This window comes from Sinohyriopsis cumingii, chromosome 18, assembly GCF_028554795.1.
Source record: "Sinohyriopsis cumingii isolate HCF-2022 chromosome 18, ASM2855479v2, whole genome shotgun sequence".
Classification (NCBI taxonomy): Eukaryota; Metazoa; Mollusca; class Bivalvia; order Unionida; family Unionidae; genus Sinohyriopsis; species Sinohyriopsis cumingii.
The window spans coordinates 94,290,923-94,312,064 of NC_142978.1; the positions used below are offsets into that span (position 1 = coordinate 94,290,923).

At 34.6% G+C, this 21,142-nt stretch overlaps 1 protein-coding gene across 1 annotated transcript in view; it reads right to left on the reverse strand.

The window, feature by feature from the left end:
• Positions 1-11,591: 11,591 nt before the first annotated feature.
• The window catches only part of LOC149777526 (A disintegrin and metalloproteinase with thrombospondin motifs like), a 45,964-nt gene continuing 36,413 nt past the window's right edge, over positions 11,592-21,142 (reverse strand). The window contains exons 10-14 of the mRNA XM_089941399.1: positions 18,352-18,460; positions 16,840-17,010; positions 16,273-16,408; positions 15,117-15,227; positions 11,592-11,683 (exon numbers count right to left, since the gene is read on the reverse strand). Of these exons, the coding sequence (XP_089797525.1) occupies positions 11,612-11,683; positions 15,117-15,227; positions 16,273-16,408; positions 16,840-17,010; positions 18,352-18,460 (599 nt within the window). The 3' untranslated portion in view covers positions 11,592-11,611. The remainder of the gene's footprint in view (positions 11,684-15,116; positions 15,228-16,272; positions 16,409-16,839; positions 17,011-18,351; positions 18,461-21,142) is intronic.

Sequence of the window (21,142 nt, forward strand, 5' to 3'; positions counted from 1 at the left end):
ACGATGGATATAAAGATTACCATGGCTGCGTTCGACACCGTGCTGGCCCAAAATGGTAAACCACGGGAAACTCCGAGAACGTTTAATAGAAACAGTTATTTCCTTATCATACAAGTGGGACAATTTCCAGTTAGAAATACGAAGTATATAAATATATCCCCCCAAAAATTCAACCAAGCAAACCCTCCACCACAGTCTATCATGGAAATACGAATCGTGCATTTCTCCATTTCTGCATAAGAAGTCCAATAAATGTATTACATCAGCTCAACCATATTATCAGATATGGAATGCACATAAATATTCCCCATTTTAAAATCATATAGATTCACCTTCCAGCCTACGATTGATGGTATTAAAAAGATATAAAGCCCTTAAATAATATGTTCATTCAGTAATGCTTGGGTTTGATTATATGGAACTAAAATGTCAAATCTGGACAAAACATTAAAATATGGAAATAATAGTACTGAGTAATTAATTATGCTCATAATTCTTGCTACGATTTAAAGGGTGTCCAGACGCATTTATTGCGAATCGCATAGAGTATTTTACGAAATAATGAAGTGACAAAGAAAGCAAATATATGGTCGAAGAAACCTTAAATAAACTCTAGGAAGGACCAGAGTTTAAATAACCGGAGTTTGATTTATTCATTTCCAGAATATTAAAACGGACATTGCGTGAAAGCCGAATGGATACATGATGCATACTTTGCGCATAATGGTTTCTTATAACCCTGGGATAATGAGAGATAACTTAATCAAATAATATGGGTATGAAACTCAAAATGAACAGTCTTAAAAGCATCGCTAGTTCCAGTAGTTTGAAGCATCAAAGTTTTATTTGAGTTAATTTCAAAATAATTTCTACTACTCAAGAACGAATAAATTGAACAATGTTGTAAGCTGCGTTTCGATGGCACGATCGTAGCCTTCTTTGCTCGAAACAAATTCGTAAGCTCTCAAGCAATATTCTTTACATTTTCTAAAACCATTAATTTTTTTAAAACAATGTTTGTGATCATTAACACACCATCCACTACCCATAATTTCGTCATTGCCACCCATCATTATTGTCGTAGCCGAAACAATAACACATCATAAACCATCTAGCACTGGTCATCATCATGTGAATACCGGCGCATATAATGGGCATGCCGTCGCCCTAAAAACCAATCATTCATATATCACATTCCCTCGTAGATAGAAAGGCCTGTCTTCATGAGCCAAGGAATATGCATCAAAGAAGAAGACTAAAATGAAGGAGATAACGATGGTGACTATGTACAAGAAAGATGAAATCAATGACAAATCTGACAACAATGATGATGATAGGAACAACAGTGATAATGATCATAATGGATAATAGGAAAAAGCGCAATAGATGTATCTGAAGTTATTCAAAATATTAATCAAGATCATAAATGATTATTACTATTAGAGAATACAATTGGCAAATATGCAAGATGATCAATGGCGTTAGGACGAAGTCCTTACAGAGCTTGATTGCGTTGTAAAGTATCAACTGTGCGGCGGAGCATGCCATTAGGAAAACTAAATCACATTTCCTCGTGTTAACCTAGGTTTAGGCGCCCGGCCATGTCTTAAATATCGTATCGGACTGAAGTCACATATTTTGCCGACCTTGCGGATCTGTTCTCGGATAGATAGATAGATAGATAGATAGATAGATAGATAGATAGATAGATATATAGGTAGATAAATAGATTAAATGGATAGATAGATAGATAGATAGAGATACAGACAGACAGACAAACAAACAAACAGAGAGGCATACAAAAAGACACAGAGAGAGAGAGAGAGATTAAATGGTAATGATTTAATACATAATACTTGTAACGAGTTTAATGATACGTAGCCTTTAATATTAAATGATTACCCACATTCTTATTATCACGTAGGTCTAAGTTCAGTGAAAATTATTTAAAGAGAAACAAGGAATAATTTGATTTATTCTGACTGAGAAGATAACCCTTTATGTTGTTGTGCGTATAATGTAGTCCTAAAAGAAGTTGAACAAATATATTAATATAAAGTAGAATATTTGTCTTGCAAATAATAAATCTATGAACAAGTGTCCTGTTGAATAACCAAAACATGTTACATATACATTTTATTTTCCACACATAATATTCAATGAATGTGATGTCACATTTGTTTATACAGTACAGGTTAGAGTACAGTAGGCGATCGATGCTTACCGTAAATTCTAACCTTTACTATTAAAAATTACCTAGTTGCGATATTTATGTGAAAGGCTTACTACTGGATGCAGAAATGACCATATTTATTGTAATGTGTTAGTTACATGATGTTTTCATTATTTACATGAATACAAAACTGAATCCGTGTTTTCTTCTTAATCAAGGAAAAAATCTCGTTTAATATGGCTTGAAATAAATCTCGGTTTAGCGGCCTCGACTTATCTGTACGCTGTATTAAACTTGTCTTTTCCACCGGCTTGGAACAAAACATTTACATACCACGATAATTTTACATGATTGATTCCGCACAACTCACTCAGATTGGAACTAGACAAGTGCCTCCTTTAACGTCCGCACGTCGATAATTTTCTATGCAATGAAACGAATGTTTATAAATCCCAAACCATTTTCAATTTCGTTTCTATAATAATGCAACAAATTGTATGCTAAATGAAGCGTTTCAAAGCTCATAGATTAATGCCAGTGTTGGTTGTATTCTATTTGCATTGCGTCTTGGCTTTTTTAAATGACTGTATGCCGTGTTTATCTGTATATTGTACTTCAAATCAACCGTGCATAAAATGATTACATTTTGAAATGGACACAATAATTTAATAAGTGATGAACAGGAGGTTCAGAAACAAAATTGTACTATAGATAACATATTTATTAAACACACTCATATAAAAATATGTTCCAATATGCAAAAATATATTATATTGTACTGAGCTATATATACCTTGGGAAAGAACTGAATAGAATAAACATAGAAACGTTTTAACATATTTTTCAGAATCTAAATTATAGTGATGAAATGTAAAATATGTTTTAAACAATATATAAAAGATTTTGTTATGACCACATATGAATGACTATTGCACTGAATTGTCCATATGGTGTAGTTCCAGACTTTATGCTCTCACTGTCAATTTTCCTTTATTTTGCACTGTTCAGTGACTGTTATTAAGCTCATGTTGAACGTATGTTAATACTATTTTCTTAAAATGCTTGTGGTCAAGTTATATTTGTTTACACACCTAATGATATGCAACTCTTACGTTATCGACTGGATTTTTATTGTGGCTACCAACAGATGCAAGTAATTATTTAAATTGCTTTTGCTAGGAAGGGGTGTGGATCACATACTAAAAGTGACTTGATCTTATAATACCTAGAGACAGTATTTTCCTCATGTAGGTTTGCAACAAGTCTCCAAAATGTTTTTTCTCAAAACGCTCCAGAGATATTATTCTCAGCTCTATTACTTGATTCATAATCATTTAAAACATCATCCTTGAGATTTTGTGCTTTCATGTAGAGCTCATCAATTTAGTTCCATATTTTGATATGGGAAAATTGTTGTATTAAGTCTGTTATATTCATCGAAAATGCATTGTTCTCGACCAGCTTGATGGTTGATGTGTGTTGATTCAAGGATTGGCAGATCTTTCACGATTGTATCACCGATTACATAAAGACAACGTTATTCTCAGCTTCCTTTTATGTATACTTTATATTGATAAATGTTTATAGGACTCGCTGTATTAATAATATATAAAATTGGGATTCATTCTAAATCTGGGTGGACCTAACATGGAGTAGAGATGGGTTTGGCTGGCCTTGATTGGTTGCTGGCCAGGATTGGTTGATAATTAAAGTAAGCTGTTAGTGAAAACCTTTTTGGAGACCTTATCATAGTTGTAACTGAAAATGAGTAGAGACTGAATTTTAGTCCTTTCACGGACGATTTTTGAAAACTCATAACTCATTGCAAAATTAAAAACCCATATTGAAACACATGTAGATCCTGAAAATTCCGCGGTTCATATGGTTTGCACTAAACAGAAGCTGCCATTAAAGATATGTCATTGCTGCCAAATTTAGGTTTGATCATGAGGGTTGACATCTTTAAGGTTATTAAATTTTTAATATCACGTTTTCGATCTGTTTATTTTGAGGGCGGTGTTAATACAGACAGTTCTATAACGTTATGTTCACCTTAGCTTTTCAATCATTAAACTGTACACTTTAACGGATGGTATTGTCACCAACCTTAGTTTCTTGCGTCCAATCTTCAATTTGGGATCTTATTACAGCCACATCGTGATATTTCTGATTGAGCGTATCAGATTGAATTGCCTTTTCCTAAAAGAGCAACAGCTAGATTTGAGATTTTTTAAAATTCCAACATTAATTTCTGTGAGAATTCTTTTTATCTGGTTAATTATCCTAACACATATGTGACAATACATATCTTTAATTGAGTTATGCAACAACTGTTATCTTTTAAATTTGAGTATATAACGTGGTAGTCGTCGTTAGAAGGATCAGATTCCAAATGTTATTCATCACATGTGATGTCAAACGAAATGTGAAAGAACGAACATCTATTTGTTCATCGCATACGGCGAAGAATCGTTGTCTAACTGACCTACCAGTAAAACGAATTAAAAATTGATCGGTAATGATTCAATTACTGCGTTCAACTGTCGATTACTGTGAGGTAACATTATAAAGAGAAACCAACACGAACGACTCAATTATTGAGGATTAATACAAACGATCTATAATGAATATAAGAGAATATCAGAAAATTCTTGAAAAGAATGAAACACTTACAAATTAATGCAATCCGTGACACAGCCGTTATAAGCGGGTCTTAATGTCATTAAATAAAATATATGTTTAAACCTTCTAAATAGTTGAAACCTAAACGAAACCTGACCAAATAATTAATTAATGTAGACAAACTAATTGTGTTTGCTTACTCAGTTGGAACATAAACGACTTACAGTTTCAGGTTTTGTTAGGTATCAAATTTAGCTAGTGAATATACTATTTTCTTGTCTCTAGAAGACATCAATTCAGTCGATTTACGCTTGGAAAATGTATGCCATAAACACTTTCGAATTAGGGTTACACTCAAAGCCAGTATACTCACGAATACTTAAATAAAATGATATTTATATCTTCATTATCATGGTTTGCACAGACCATGCAATATCTTTATTTATATTTATTCCAATGCTTCCATATCTCCAAGTTTTGATTTTCAGATTATGGGAAGACACTTGCAGTTTGTGAACGTTGATTGATGTTTAAGGTTATCATTTGAAATAGTCTTTGCTAGAATTTTTTTTAATCTATGTTTAAGAAAAGATAGAAAAGCATATGTGTCTTTTTAAAATAATGAATAAACTTTGGTCAGTTTACAGAAGCTGGACACATGCACACTTCACCAATGGGCTAATGTTGTTTATGCCACATTTACGAGTTGGTACATAGTTTCTTTAAATACTAAACAACAAAGACATTAGGTGTCGACTGAGTTTACTGTGTGAACATTCCTACATGCACTCCAACAAATTTGAAACACAACTATTTTCAAGATATCGCCGTATAACAACGTAAAATACATATTGCTTCCTTGATCGTTGCATGCTTTAATGTGTCTCGTTAGTTGATTTCGCTACTCAAGGAATGCTCTTGTCTTTATATGCAGTGAACAAGTATTAGACCATTTTGTTTTGTTATTGAAATAGCACAATGAAAGTTAATGTTATTTCAACCTTTTATTCAAAATGACTGGCGTCGTTATTGCATGAATGTAATCTGAGTACCATTGCGCAGTAATACAAGCTACATCACTGCTTAGGAAGCTTGGTACATGGGGTCATTCTCATTCAGCACTAAAAAAGCGAGTTTGCTAATGAAAGCGAAAACTCATACTGCAAAACATGCACATCAGCAAATGACGCAATGCATCATTTAAAATTGACGTTTCATTTGCAATAGGAGTAAGAACAACTCCTCCACATTCGCTCATTGTGGTTGATCATGGTCGATTTTGATGTCATATATGTAGGTAAATTAGACATATGTATGGTGCTTTTTGATTACTGCCAAAACGTGACCCGGTGGTTTTCGATAATATCCAAAATTACGGATATAAATGGATTTTGAAATCAGTTTTGACACATAACATTCCTAGTTTAAGATACGATAATGTTACTCATAGTGGATGCAAATGCACTATAGACGTAATAGGTTTTTCATTGATACATTGTATCAAACGGACATTTTCTCCCTCTCTCATTCCGACAACAGGAACTGCATATCACAAGCAGACCATTTACTTTTATTTTAGAAAATATTTGTTTAATCTTTTTTCAAATTACATTTTTGGATGTATTTAGTTTTCATTTATTTAATTAGAATTAACAATAGTTTCTAAATTTGTTGCATTTTAGGAGCAATGCCAAACATCATTCTGAGGTAAGTCAATTATCCAATACTGCCGTCAGGTAGAAAGGGCTAATATCCATGTTGACCTATTGTGGATTTCAGACGCATGACGTAGTCAGCCTTTGGCGATTCGTTCGATATTTGTATTTAGCCTTAGCAAGAGGGAATTCATCTAATGCGACACGGGTTTGCCATATAAGAAAACAAGAATAGTTTTTTTATAGCTACGGTCAATTCCATTGCATATATACACCCGTAGCAACAACGATACGTAAATGAAACTTTTTCTAAAGTGTTTAGTAATGCATGAATTGTTTGAGTGAAAGAAATGGAAAATACGCTGACTGAAATTGTTGCCAAGTGAAAGGACTGACTTTGCAAAGATCTGAGCAGGTTCCATCTTTCCTAGCTGCACAAGCTAGTTAGCTTATTTTGGCATTAATGTGGAAATAAACACGGCACCAAAGAGCATAACAATTCGTAAATTATTTCGAAAGCACTTTCTGCAACCACTAGCACAAAAAAAGTTTATAATTGGAATTTGTTAAGATTCGATTTTGTCTTGTATCATCTGAACATTCGCGTATCAGATTACACTAACGGGACTGATGTTATGACTGCCATCAAGCTATTCATTCACTTTGTCTTTATTCTTTTGTTTGTAGTGCTCTAGGACCCGTGTTCCTGCTGTCAAATATTATGTGCTTTTGAAAACGAGTTCGTTTCTACAATGGTGTTAATAGTAAGATTGAAATCAATTGTTTAAAAAGTTAATTGATTTATTGTAGCCGTTCATAGTATTCATTTTTTAAGTCACTAATTCTGCTTTAAAATATTTTGTTTAATTATAATTATTTTTCATCCAAGTAGTCACTTTTCAATCCTTAATATCTCTACGATCTTTTCAACCATGTCGGCACTGTAAATAAATGACTGTAGAACTCATTTCCTGTTTTTAACTGGTACATCTTTTCTTGTGTCTAAAGTGGGTATCAATACATAGTTGTCGTTTACATAACAAGTTTTAATACATTTCTTTATTTGCCATTGTTCTTCAGCATTAAACATAATAATTCTCATAGTTGCAAAGACATGTATACGGTCTTGCCACTTCAGAAGTGTAGACTATACAAAACCTTCCGAGTACAGTGCTATGCCGATTATCAAAGAAGTGTTTCTTTTTTCAATGAGGTATCTCCAATCATGCCTTACTGGATTTTGAAATTGTGGCGAATGCCTTGATACTGTTGATTTTTTAGAAATTCATGACCAGATAAAGTATGTTAGATTCCAGTTGGCATTCCTTTCATCTTTATATTTAGTTTGAATGTTAAACATCGTTGTGCATTAGAAGCCAGTGGGATGATGCCATGATCATCATTGCACAGGTTATCGAATTCAGAAAAAAAAAAAAACAATATTATCGCACACCGCACTCTGAGTTTGCTCAGAGAACATTCATGCCAAATCTTAAAGTTTATTTATCAAATATTAGATTATTACTTATTACTTAAAAATTTTAATTAAATAGTTATTCCATTAAAATAAAGAACATTTAGCACTTTTCATAACCTTTTAAAATGTTTAAAAAAATAAAGTGTTCGTTATAATTGCATAAAAACTTAATTGCTTTTCTTTCCATTCTTCTGACAATTTTCAAGATATGCTTATGGGAATTTAACCAGTACATAGTTTATTTTGATTTTTAAAGACGTGGCTTGCTTCAACATCATGTATTAAACATTATACATTTTTCTTATGTCCAATTAGTTGTTAGCCTGCTATGGCATAGCCTACATTATAGTTCACGTGTAGAGTTCGTCAAGTGTAATATTTTGTTAGTTGACTGTTTTTTGCTATGGCATAGTGTACACAGATGTTGACGGTTTTCGTTTCTAGGGTGTACTATTTTGTTATTTGCCTCTTTTGCTTCTGATGCATTTTCTTTTTTCCATTTAGGTATTAGAAACACAATGCATGTTTGAACGCCTTTTTATTTTCCATTATTTTCCACTTCTTTCACATCTTAAAAGCTGTTTTTTTTCTCGCAGACACTCAATGTTCCCAAGACCCTGCATTATGGTAATTATGTATTTTGCTTCCGCCGCCTACAATGGTTACATCTTTCATTAAATTGTATAGTACGTTCAGGATGCTAATGATCGTTCGAAACTTCATTATACCATTTCCATTTAACGAGATCCTAAGTTTTATGGTTCACTCGTTTGTTCTTTATGACCTTTTATTTACTGGTTTTGATAAACTTCGCAAATGTCAACTTGTGTGTCGATTAGAGTCAACGTTTGTTAGTAAAACATATCCACTATGTCCTCCTCCGACACGTCTTCCAAGTCGAAAAAGACTGAATCATCCAATTTACCTACGTGAAATTGTATTTTAAACGTTTGTGTTTATCCAGTTTTAATTTGAACGCAAGAAATATATCAGTTGTCAAGTAACGAAATTGTTTGTTTCAAGATTGAGCGATGCCGACTGATTTAGAATTTCCATAGATTCTTTATGGTAGTACGTCAAAAAACTTTCTTGTTTTATCTTGCTAGAAATATTAAAACATTATGACAAGGAATTTTGACACTTGTTTTAGTACTGGCCAACTGAACTATGAAAGCGAAGTCTTTGTTAATTTACCAATTTTTAAAATAGAATACTAGTTGCATTCTTTAAACTCGTAGATTCGGTCGTTAATAATACCATCCAACAAACCAAACGACTGCTACAGCTACACTTTTGATCCCATCGTCCCTTCCAGTTTACATTTATTATATGATTATAGATAAAAAGGTGGGTAGTAAATATGCACCAGTGTACTAATCGACCTTATTAGCAACCTTATTGTCGACTCTTTATTGTATAATGCCTGTCATAAAAGACGATATATTTGAACATTATGGGAAGCAGAACTCGGGATAGATTTTTAGTGTGACTTAAATTGATATTTTACGAAAAATTAATTGATAGATTAAGCTCATGTCATAACTTTAAAATGTGTACGTGACGTCACAATCCCATATCTGCACAGGAACGTAATCGTTTGTGTTTTGATATAGAAGAAACAAAGTCTACATAAATAATTCTTTCTTCGATGTGTCCTATGATAATGATACCATGCGTCATTGTAACTAGTAGGATCACCTGCTGGAACTAAAAATGGTTTATAGTTTAACCTGTCTGTTCCTTCTGGCAGATAGCTCTGTATACCTTAGACACAATAATTGATGCTTTGTCCTTGATTTTGTCGATAAGGTGCGAAGGAAGTACAACGGAGCATGCGCTTTGCGGTTCACGATTCCTTATGATTCAGTTAATCTAACTGGTTTCATGTAGTTCATCTCAATACTGCACTCCGTCCAATTTGGTACTAATTTACAGTGCTTATAGTGGCATGGACGACACATCAGGACTTAAAGTAATTTCGTTATAAATGCAATATGACTAGGAATACAGTCAATAAAACAATTTATTTTTATATGAATTTTTATATCCATATTCATATTTTGTTGTGGCAGTTCTTTTTATAGCCCGGCCTTTAAAATATGTTCATTATGGAGAGGTCTATCTTCTGCATAGGTGTTCGTTCTAAACAGGTATTCCTATGGCTGTGGCTAAATATCATCTTGACTCCTGAAAATAAAATAAATTAGTTTTAGTTAATACTGTGATGTTTTTATAATCAAACATAACTCAAGGCTGTCAAGCATAAAATTGCTCAGAGTTCTGTCTTCTTATTTGCAAGGAACCAAGTTTTCTTCAAATGAAAACTAGAGCATTTTCCACAATACTGTATGGTGAAGAGGATTATATTGCTTAATCTGGAAGTCATACTCAGCTCTTGTCTACCAGGCGAATATAACTAGAATTCAGATAGAAATTAAATGACTGGACACTATTAAGAATTTTTCCATCATCCTGTGGGGATATAAATTGCACAGAGTAATTAAATCTGCCTTGCATTCTATTAAACGTGACAACACAAATAAAGTCATGACATATACATAATATATTTGCTTAAAATGCAAATGATAAAACTCGACTGGTTCTAACATATAATACATACTATTGAAAAGACTGATTATATATACTGACATAAAATGCTATGACATACGCTTAACCAATTAAATGGTGAGCTGGAATTTATATTCATCATCAGAATTTTCGCAGTTTCTTTTTTTCGGTGGGTGAAGGGAGACGCGAAAATGATCAAATTGTTTCAATATGTATGATGTGTTCCAGGTCTATTATATTTCTACTACTACTTGTTTATTTTACAAACATCCGCGTCTTCGAATTCAATGTTTTAAATTCTATACTCTCACAGGGATAATAATCAGCATTTTACATTTTCAGATTCAAGTGGTCAGTAACAAAAATAGGCTGTCCGAACTCAAGAGAGATGACGTTAACCGAATATTCATAGACACGTTGACATCAAGTGGGAACCAACTACATACGTTTGACAAGGATGCAAATATATTCCATTTCCAGACAAACACATATAAAATTCAATTGTTACAATCTTATGTAAACATCTTTGTTCAGATATCAAAATTGTAATCTCGCAATAAACGTGATGACTTATATTTTTGTAAAAGTTATATTATAAATGCTTTAATATATGTAAGCAGAACCGAGCTTAACAGAGACTCGATTCGATCTCGATATCTATGACTAACGTATTATTCATTCCATTGACTGAGCTTATCTGAACATACCACAGAGAGTGGAAAACGGGAAAACACCGTAAAACATTGTATATTCAAGATGGTTATTTTAACTTTTATGTTGCTTAGAATAGTATATTTACGTTTATTGAACACCCACCATACATCTATGGAATTTATCTTTAAAATAATAATCGTTTTGTATTATACGCTTATGAGTAAATGAAATGGAGATACTTGCTGTTCCTTGATGGTAAATATAAATATTAAGTCAAGAATGTCCTTACAAAAACGAGCTGCTGTTAAAATATATTATATGAATTTCGCTTTGAATCCATATTATGTATTTGGTAAATGTCTAAAATGCAGAAATAATTGATGCAAAATATCTTCATAAATTTGCTATTCTTGAAACTAAAATTTCTGGTATGAAAAACTTGCCTCTTTGGAACAAATTTCCTTAAAGATCGAGATCGTTCGTTTCGATCTCAAAAACGCCACCCTTTGAAACACACTGTCCGTCAATGCACCACTGCAAAAACATATGCAGAAAGAAAAGAAAAAATGAAGAACTATACACCTATAGCTGTCGGCTTATTGATTTGCGAGACAGTATACGAACCTAAATAATTTCTAACATTGCTGTGCGAATCACTGCACAACATACTGAACAGTTTTCTTATCAAGCCTATGTTGAACATACCGATAATTGGCCATAACGATTTAAAGAAATACTTCTTGTTTCTAAGGCGGCATTTATGCAACAAGATCTTAGAATAATTTGTTCTATCCCACCTTGTATCTCGTCTAAATGCAAATACTCTTTTTAGCAATGTACACTCTGCATATCACTCTTGCCACAGTACTGAAACTACTCTTCTGAAACCAGTTAATGGCTTTCCCTAAGCTTTGTATAGCGACAAGAGTACCATCCTCACCCTCCTTGACTTGTCTGCGTCATTTGACACAATAGACCACGATTTATTTATTCCCCATTTACATTGTTTGTTTGGTATTTTAGAATACAGACGTATTATGGATAAAGTTAGTGTTTCGCAAAGCTCAACCGCTCTCAATCGTCATAGACTGACATCGGGTTTCTCACAAAATGTACGCTGATGACACTCAGATATAGAAACCTAACTGAAGTCTAGTCTACCGTCCAATGCCTACAGAGCTGCATTTCATCTGTGAAGTCATGAGGTGTTTCCTACGTACACGTATGACGGTCAATATATTAAATACAAGACCGATATGGAATGTATCGTCGTTGTTTCACTTCGACGATGTACAACGTGTTAGCCGATTACCATGACAAGGAAGACACAGGTGCCGCGAGCTGAACTGATATCAAATCTATTTGTTCCACAGTTGAAAACGCAAACAGTATATAATTCTGAACAATGACGCCTATGATTTTGGACCTGCATTCGCAACTGTCACTGCTGGCTTCAAAGGCTAAATTGATCTGCGTTGTTGAATAATTCTGACTATGTCACAAACGCACCTAATATCGCAAATATCATCTTTTCTTGCACCTCCTGGTATCCGTATATTTCGCTCACTTGCAAATTGTTTCAGTTGCTGTACCGTTGCTTTTATAATTAGAAATCGGTGGTGGTAAATTAGCCTTCGTTGATGGAGTACGCTTACCTAGAGTAACTATTGATCTCAGTAATTCAAGTACGTCAGCTTTTTGCATACGGCTTGGTATTAGCATTCCATACTGCCGTGCGATCTACTTTAGCTGATATACGGTTGGCACGCATATATAAGGAAAAGCATTTTCTGGCTGAGAAGTACGTCAATAACTTTTCCTAAGTTGTCTACTCTACCAAGATGAGAAACTGTAATCAATTCAATGCTCGTTATTATCTCATTAATTCGGTTTCGGGTGTTTGTGCAAATCACAGGTATTTGTGTAGTCACATGCGTTACTGCTGATCTATGTTTATGCAAGCGATAATATTCGCGAACAAATCCGCGTGATCCATAAAGTTGATTTCGGCTTTTAGTCCTATGGATCATTGAAGACAGGGCTGAACACCATAAGATGTGATATACAGTAATCAGTATAGCATATTCTGACACAAAATTCAGGATTTTTAAGGCACACAACTTTGCATTCATGACTATCAAATGCCATTGAACTTGTATATCTGCAACATTTATCTAATTGTCTGTAAACACAGTTGATATTTGCTGTAATTGCTGTCGTTATAAGCCTTCACCAGTTGTGATACGAAGTTATAAATGGGACCTTGTCTTTGTCAGGGTCCTCAAAACGAAATTTCTTTGTGACTATAGACAAAATATCTTTCAGAATGGAGATTCAGTATTAGACAACAGTAACAATGTATACGTGGAAACTAAATTTTCACCATAGCTAAGTTCAAAGATATATAAGATCTAGCATTTGACATGGACTTGTCTGCGCTTGACACGTCTAGGTTGTTTCATCAATTTGAAATCATCTTGAAAATTGAGGGAAAACTTAAGCGCGCTGACAGAACTTATTATCTAGCCAGCACCACAGTTGGAGTTCTTAACAACAGCATTATATCGTTGCGTAGCTGAAGGACGCTATGATTCCAGACATGGTCCGTCTGTCTGTCGAGTCATTGTACAACACAATTGTATTATTAACAGATGAACTACGATGGACCCCCGGTCTTACCAATTTGAACAAATAATTGAAGCGAAGCAACAGCTGGGAGATAAAATCACATAGAGAATAGCGCAACTTGTAAAATATCCGTGCTAGCAAATTAATCTGGATACGGCCAAATTCACTAGTACGTATCTATTCAGAACATCTTGCAGTGTCACAAAGCAGTCTCAACACGAATAATAAACTAAATTCGGTGATAAAATTATTAGAGGGGCCGAATTTGATACATTTCTGACAGAAATAAAAGAGCATCGCCAACTCCGAGCACAGATACAGAGCCACGCGGTTGTGTATTTACAGAAACTAAGAGCCGAGGAAAATAAAAACAAAAACAATGTGTCCTACGCACTTTACCTCTCTAGCAGCTTCCTTGGGCAACTTTATCTTCGCGGATTATTATTGCTAATAGTTCCAGGGTTGCACAGTATTTGCACACGTGATAGGTGATAGAGGGTGTGAAGCTGATAAAACCAAAACAGATGAAACAGCTATTTGCTACTACTACTTTTATCTGGTTCGTCTCATCATCGTCTACAGAAACATCAAAAGCTCAAAATACAGCTTCTTGGAGTATCCTTAGATTATGGATAACTGGTCATACCACCGCACACCGCTATGTAGCATCCACTAGCTACCCGTTCGATTCAGAATCAAACACAAAATGTGTTCACTATGCGTCATATAGTTGTCTGGCTCCAGTCCAATACATTTATCTGACTCATGCAATCCCTCTATACTCTTCCGCTCCTCTTGTAACACTTGTTTTCTCATTGTTTCTACAGTTAAAACGAAGTCATACGGACAAAGTTATTTTGTGTACCAGGGCCCAGATACGTGGAACTAATTTCTTATGCAACAGTGACAAAATGACTCAACTCAACTACTTCGACTATAAGAACAGAATTCAAGTTTTGATTATCGTGACTTCCTTAATTATTGTCAGCATGTCTTTTTAAATTCATGGTTTTTGTTTTACAAATATTTTTGTCATAAATTTGTAATCTCTTGTCTAATATCGCAAAGCGCTTAAAGCTTCTAAAGATAAAAAGTTGTACTAAGTCCAAATTAGTAGTAGTAGTAGTAGCAGTAGTAGTAGTAGTAGTAGCATAATACTGCACAACGTTCTGATTGGTTTTCCTATTAAATGTAATAACAACTTATTAAAACTAATAACAAACTGTACTGCTCGTAATGTATCCTTAACGTTAGAAAATAAAATTTGAATAGTGAACTTGCTTCATCATCGAAAGACTGCCATAGATTTGCACAAAGAGAGAGAGAAGAGAGAGATTACCTTATTATGTCCACATCTGGTTCCTCTAGCCGCTATGAAACGTTGTCGCAAACATTTACCAGTTCTGGGATTCTTACACTCCATGAAGAGACAAATATCTTCAGACACAACCTAAAAAGGACGCCTAGATATTAATACAAGGCTGTGTTGATGACTTAGACTCTAACGAACCTGGTTTGGTTCACGACGGATAAAAGGTTTAGGCCGAGTCCTTTTCATGTCACGTTTTCTTTCTCCAAAGGCATCATAACTGGGTGTGTGTGTGTGTTTCGGATATGTGAAATCGTTTCAGATATACATATGTGGCATGTGCAAACTAAAGCATCCCATGCTAATTTGGTAACTTATATTTTAATTTCCATGGATCTTGAATAAAATCTAGTGCAATAATTGAAAATCTAATTTGATCAAAACATGTAATTAAACCTGCATACATTAGACAAATGTATTTTATATCTGATGTATCGAATAAAACTACTCGAGATGGCTTGTCCAGATCCGACTGTTTTCTTTGGATCAGACTTTCTAATTTGTTAAACTTCTTTGCTAATGGGATGCAAACATTCACCAGTTTATGTCCTTCAGACACAAACAGCAGCAAAAACAACTGGGTAGCTTATAAGCTTAAAATAAAAATATAAAATTAAAAGAAATATGATATTTTAATGAACAACTAACAGCTGCTAACATCTGAATTGGCATATGGTCTGTGGCATAAACGTACAAATGAGAATTCATTACTAAGCCGATGTGTGGGTGTGTCTCCTACGAACTGATGCCTATACCATCGACATTGTATAATGATGTATGTATGGTCGAGAAGCTATACCGGTCGGAGCTTACAGGGAAGGCGATTGGTGCAGTTTACCCTCAGACCTGTGTTCGAAGCTCAATAGAATTCGAATTAAAATTTCTAACCTATACGATAACGTTCAAGTTTGATAAAATAGCAATATAATAATAGAATACATCAAACAGGGACTCTTGAGAGAACAAGGAATGTAAACAAATAAAACCTACAATAAAGGTAGTTGAAAAGTCGCCGTGGCTTATACAACAGTATACCCTTTCGTGAAGTTGAGAACCGGCCCACGAACAGACACAGGCACACACACACACACACATACGTTCAAGCTTACAAGCACAATGTACATACCCCACAGAAATCAGATTTGGGTCCCTTAAATAGTTGACATTGATGACTAGGGGTATACACCTCTCCCGGCAGTCTCATCACATTCTTCGTCCATTCCTCATCGTCATAGATACCACCGATATTGGACAAACACGTTCTGAAATACGAACAGTACCTGCTTACAGTGACAGATGGATATAAATATATCCTCTCACTCATTTTCTTACTTATCTACGTTTATATCTGCCTAACTACCTATATATCTAAATATCAAGATGCCTACCTACACACATACGCATGCGCACAAAGATAACGACCGAAGTAGATGGATATGTTAGATAAAATGATAACAGACGGACGTCACTGGCAATACATACCTTCGATGACGCCATTGAATTTTTGTTCAGTATTTCGACATAACATGCTAAGAACTGAGGTTCAAGCACAAGTCTTATTCTAAAATCGGCTGCATACTATTGTGCTCCTTATAAGCGACTACTGGTCATGTTAGTAATTCGTATTTAAAAAAAAAACTGAAATAAATGCAAGTTTAAATGTGTATATGTCTCAATTATACATTGAACATACTTGTGGCGTAGTGTCTTCTTGAACGCTTCCACAGAGCAATTAGAGAAAAACCAGGGGTTTCTTGAAAATGGCTTGTATTTCTCAAATAGTGGCATTCTTGGAGACATAATATACAGATCCTCAGCTGGACACGCAATACCGCTCATCTCACCATCGTGGTCTGCACCAAGACTACAAATAGCAAGCAGAAAAGGCGCATAAATATACATGGGACACAGCGTATATTTCATAGTCAGATGTTATATTGGTCTCTTAGTCTAGGGCGATGAGTCTCAGGCAACTTACGAAATTAAATTTATTTTCCATTAGCGTCGTAAAAAATACATTGGATTTTATTCATGAAACTATGTGAGGTCGTACCTAAATAACAATTTACAATCAAATCAATTGCAGAATTTGACATCTGCTACAATATTTTTATTAAAACAATCAAAATGATAAGCATTCCACTGATACTAGTATCACAAATTGATTATTGCTTTTCTTCCAAAGAATTGTTATGTATTTCACAAAGTTCATAAGGTAATTTCTAATTATAACACCTGGAAGTTAATGTTTTAAGATCATTAGCCGGTAATATTAGTTAGATTCTATGGCATCATCATGGTTTGTTATCCTGTACCTCATATATTTAGTAAGACGTGTCGGATTCTCCATTCCATTATTGAAAATATTTGTATTTTAAGAATGCTTTCAATTTTCTTTTTAAACAGTACTTGTTCCATTAAACTAGACTGCTACCATATATCACTTCAAGTCCTCTTTCAGAAAACAAAACTGGAATCCAGTCTAAACAGTCTGCTAGGTGGGAATCTTCACTTAGTTCCTACCGGCCGGTTCAGTGTCTATCAAAGTGTCAGTCCAAAGTCTTGGTTGATCATTTTGTTGCGTGTACTATAAAGCAGATACAGTTTTTAAAACTATTTAACTACATTATATCTCAACCAATTTTCCGTCAACATTTCACAGCTATTCTGTCAATTAACGTTAAATTTTCTCAAGCAACGAAAACAAAGATGACAAGATGAATATAGCTACCCTAAGAGTATGTTGATGATTTCCTTCAAGTCTGGAAGGACAGTTGATTCGGTATCTTATGCTAATTGTATAGTAAGTAGTGTCCACAACCGTGATCTCGTTCCCGAGATATAGGAGGCAAGTAAACCCACAAGAAATCACCTACCATGTATATGCAGCCACTAATAGTTGCACGTGAGCGAATAGGGATCCACCACTGGGTACAAGAAATGTAAAGAATATGAACTCTAAGGGTCAACTAGGGCGGGGCCCCGAGTGGCCAAGTGGTCTAAAGCTCTCGCCTTGGAGTTTTGGATATGCCTATGCTGGTAAGTGAGAAAACTTGCAAGTAGCTTCCCATGAGTTGGTGGTTCTAACCGGGGTTTTCTCGTGTTCTACTTTCTTCATACTTGCCGCCATGTATAGCCTATCGTTTTCTAAAAAATGACGTTAACCCCTAAACAACAACAACTAGGGAGCAAGGAGTTAACTTACTTGTGCCCAAGTTCGTGTGCTGCTGTGCTTACAGTCTGAAAATAATCGCCTATCTGAATAATCGATGTTCTTTTTCCAAGGTCACACACCTTTCCTATGAAGGAACGGCCTAAACGGAGAAAGGAAAAAGTCTAGATTAAACAAATAAATTGGTATCGGATGATATTGCTTTGAGGTGTATGGGCAACTTATACTGACTCAGATAATACACTAATGCATGATTGACTTATATAAACAAGAGTGAATATAACTAAAGCGACTAAACCCAATGCCAATAAATATATTAGCTGGCAAGAGCCTGTGTGACTATAGAGTTAGATTCAATGATTCTGCCCGACGCGATTTATAAAAGCACAAATCAACAAATGGAGTTTAGAAGCCACGAAGTCACAAACCAATTGGCTACTTCAGGACGGGTAAATGGAAGATTGTACCAACGACCCCTCTGTATTAGGTCTCACTGGATAGTTTCGTATTTTGACACCCCCCTAATTTTTAAGGTAGAAGGCATGAACCTAATTATCACAAGCCTAGCATTTATAAATTCACACATAAGCTAAATCTATAATGTGGTTCAGATTTACTTTGAGTTAGGCTTGGAAATAGGTTGGCTTGTTGGTGACTGCCTGTCACAGTTAGATTTGCATTGGAGATCAAATGCGTAACTTGGGCTGCAAATGAGCTGTCGACTTGGCTTACGTATTTATGTGTGTCTGCTACAGAGGTAAATATCTAAAAATCTAGATGGTTGAGGGATGATGAAAAGTATGCTAATTTGTTATAGTACTAGCGAACTTTATTCATGCATAAGGCACATACTGATTCTTTTAGCTGCCTTGTCACAGAAAAATATTCAAAATAGCTATTTCTTGTCAAAAATGAATGTAAAATTTAGGGGTTGGTGGCAGTGTTGGTTCAGTATAAAAACCACCAGTTGCATCAGGAATTAACCTGATTACTGCAGTCAAAATCTCACATGTATGCTTTCTACAAAAATCATTAGTTTGTTTTTATTTGTATCTTCAGTGTAAAATTATTCTCATTTTTCTGTAATTGGTCATCGTCGGATGATAATTCACCAGATAAACTGTCCAGTGAGACCTTACGAATCCAGTGCTGTAGCAAATGAGCTACCATGGCACAGTACTTTTAAAGAGACTTATTCTTTTCATGACCATTGCATATATCTATACATATTTATATATACAAGAAGCAGCTAGGGATGCATATATATATATATATATATATATATATATATATATATATATATATATATATATATATATATATATATAAGATGTAACTTCCAGCTGGGTTATTAATCAATGTAAATACCAAGAAGTTTTCCGTATGTAACACTAGCCACGTACACGTCCTTAAGAGCTGGAGGCAATTCCATGTTGGTTAATAGACGTTGACTTGTTCCGTGTGTAATATATACATAATATTAACAAGCATTCTGTTTTGTTGACACCAAACTGTTGACTTATTAAGATCGACTTGAAGTTTATGTTTAGTGGTGTAAGAAACAGCCAGCAAAACTATTAGTATTGGAGTGCACTGGATATATACCCTAACCACTGGCAAACTGTGTCCGTAATAAGAGTTTTGTGGAAAACCACTTAAAACATGACTTGAACTGAAAGTATATTTACCCATACAAACCACCTGGGATTATTAATGAGACATGATCTGAACAACGTAAATGGGTTTGAAGAAAATTTATAGGCTGACAAAACGACGAAGGCTGCGCCAGGAAGTTCGCCCGATTCGATCTCAACTAGCCACTGGTATATAAGTATCATCACGGTAATTTGACATGAAACAAAACGTTTTTGTCACGAACCTTACTGGAATAAATAGGCCAGTAAGTGAATGAAAATAAATAACAAAAATAGATTAAAATCCATTCAGTGGTTTTGAAAATATTGTGAATTAAATTCAAATATTTTCTTCGATCGTTTAGGCTTGGAAATACGCCATAATGGACATAGTTATTATCTATCTCGCACTAGCTCTATAGTGGTCTATAAATCGACGGCTACCATAATGTTCTTTTTGAAATTTTTAGATAGGTTGCACAGAACAACCGTGTTAAAATACAAACTAAATAATTATAAAAAAACATAGTGCAACACTAGTAAAGAAAGCAATAAATAATGAATTGAAATTCCGGCTATCATGATTAGTGCAACTTTCTGACAGGATGACAGAATCGTGCAGTCCACTCCGATACATATGTTACATCTGTACAGTGTACTCCATACGATGTCAGATCTATGTAGTCTACTGCGAGACTGATGTTAGATTTGTGCTGTCTAATCCGGTAGGTGTGTCACATTTGGTAACACTACTGCGTTACGGATGTCCTACCCGTGCGGTCCACTACGATACCGATGTCATATCTGTACAGTCCAATACGATACGTATGTAAGATTTGTACAGTCCATTCCGAGAACCTAATGATTTTCAACAATAATATAATTATTAATCTTTACGCCAAACATATGTTAAGATATATTGAAATGGTGCTTGGTGTTTAAACAAAATATATATATAAATACAATCCTAAACTTTGTAATAATGATCAAAACTTCCAGTCACTGTCAAACAACTGTGACCTTCTCGTACAACCGAAATTTGCTAAACAGATACATACAAATAATGCTGTCAAAGAGATGGACAACTTCCACTGTAACAGGTACGGACACAATTACTGTCTTAGGTGCGAACAATTACTAGTTTGACAGATACGGACAATTACTACTGCTACAGGTACGGACAAATGCTA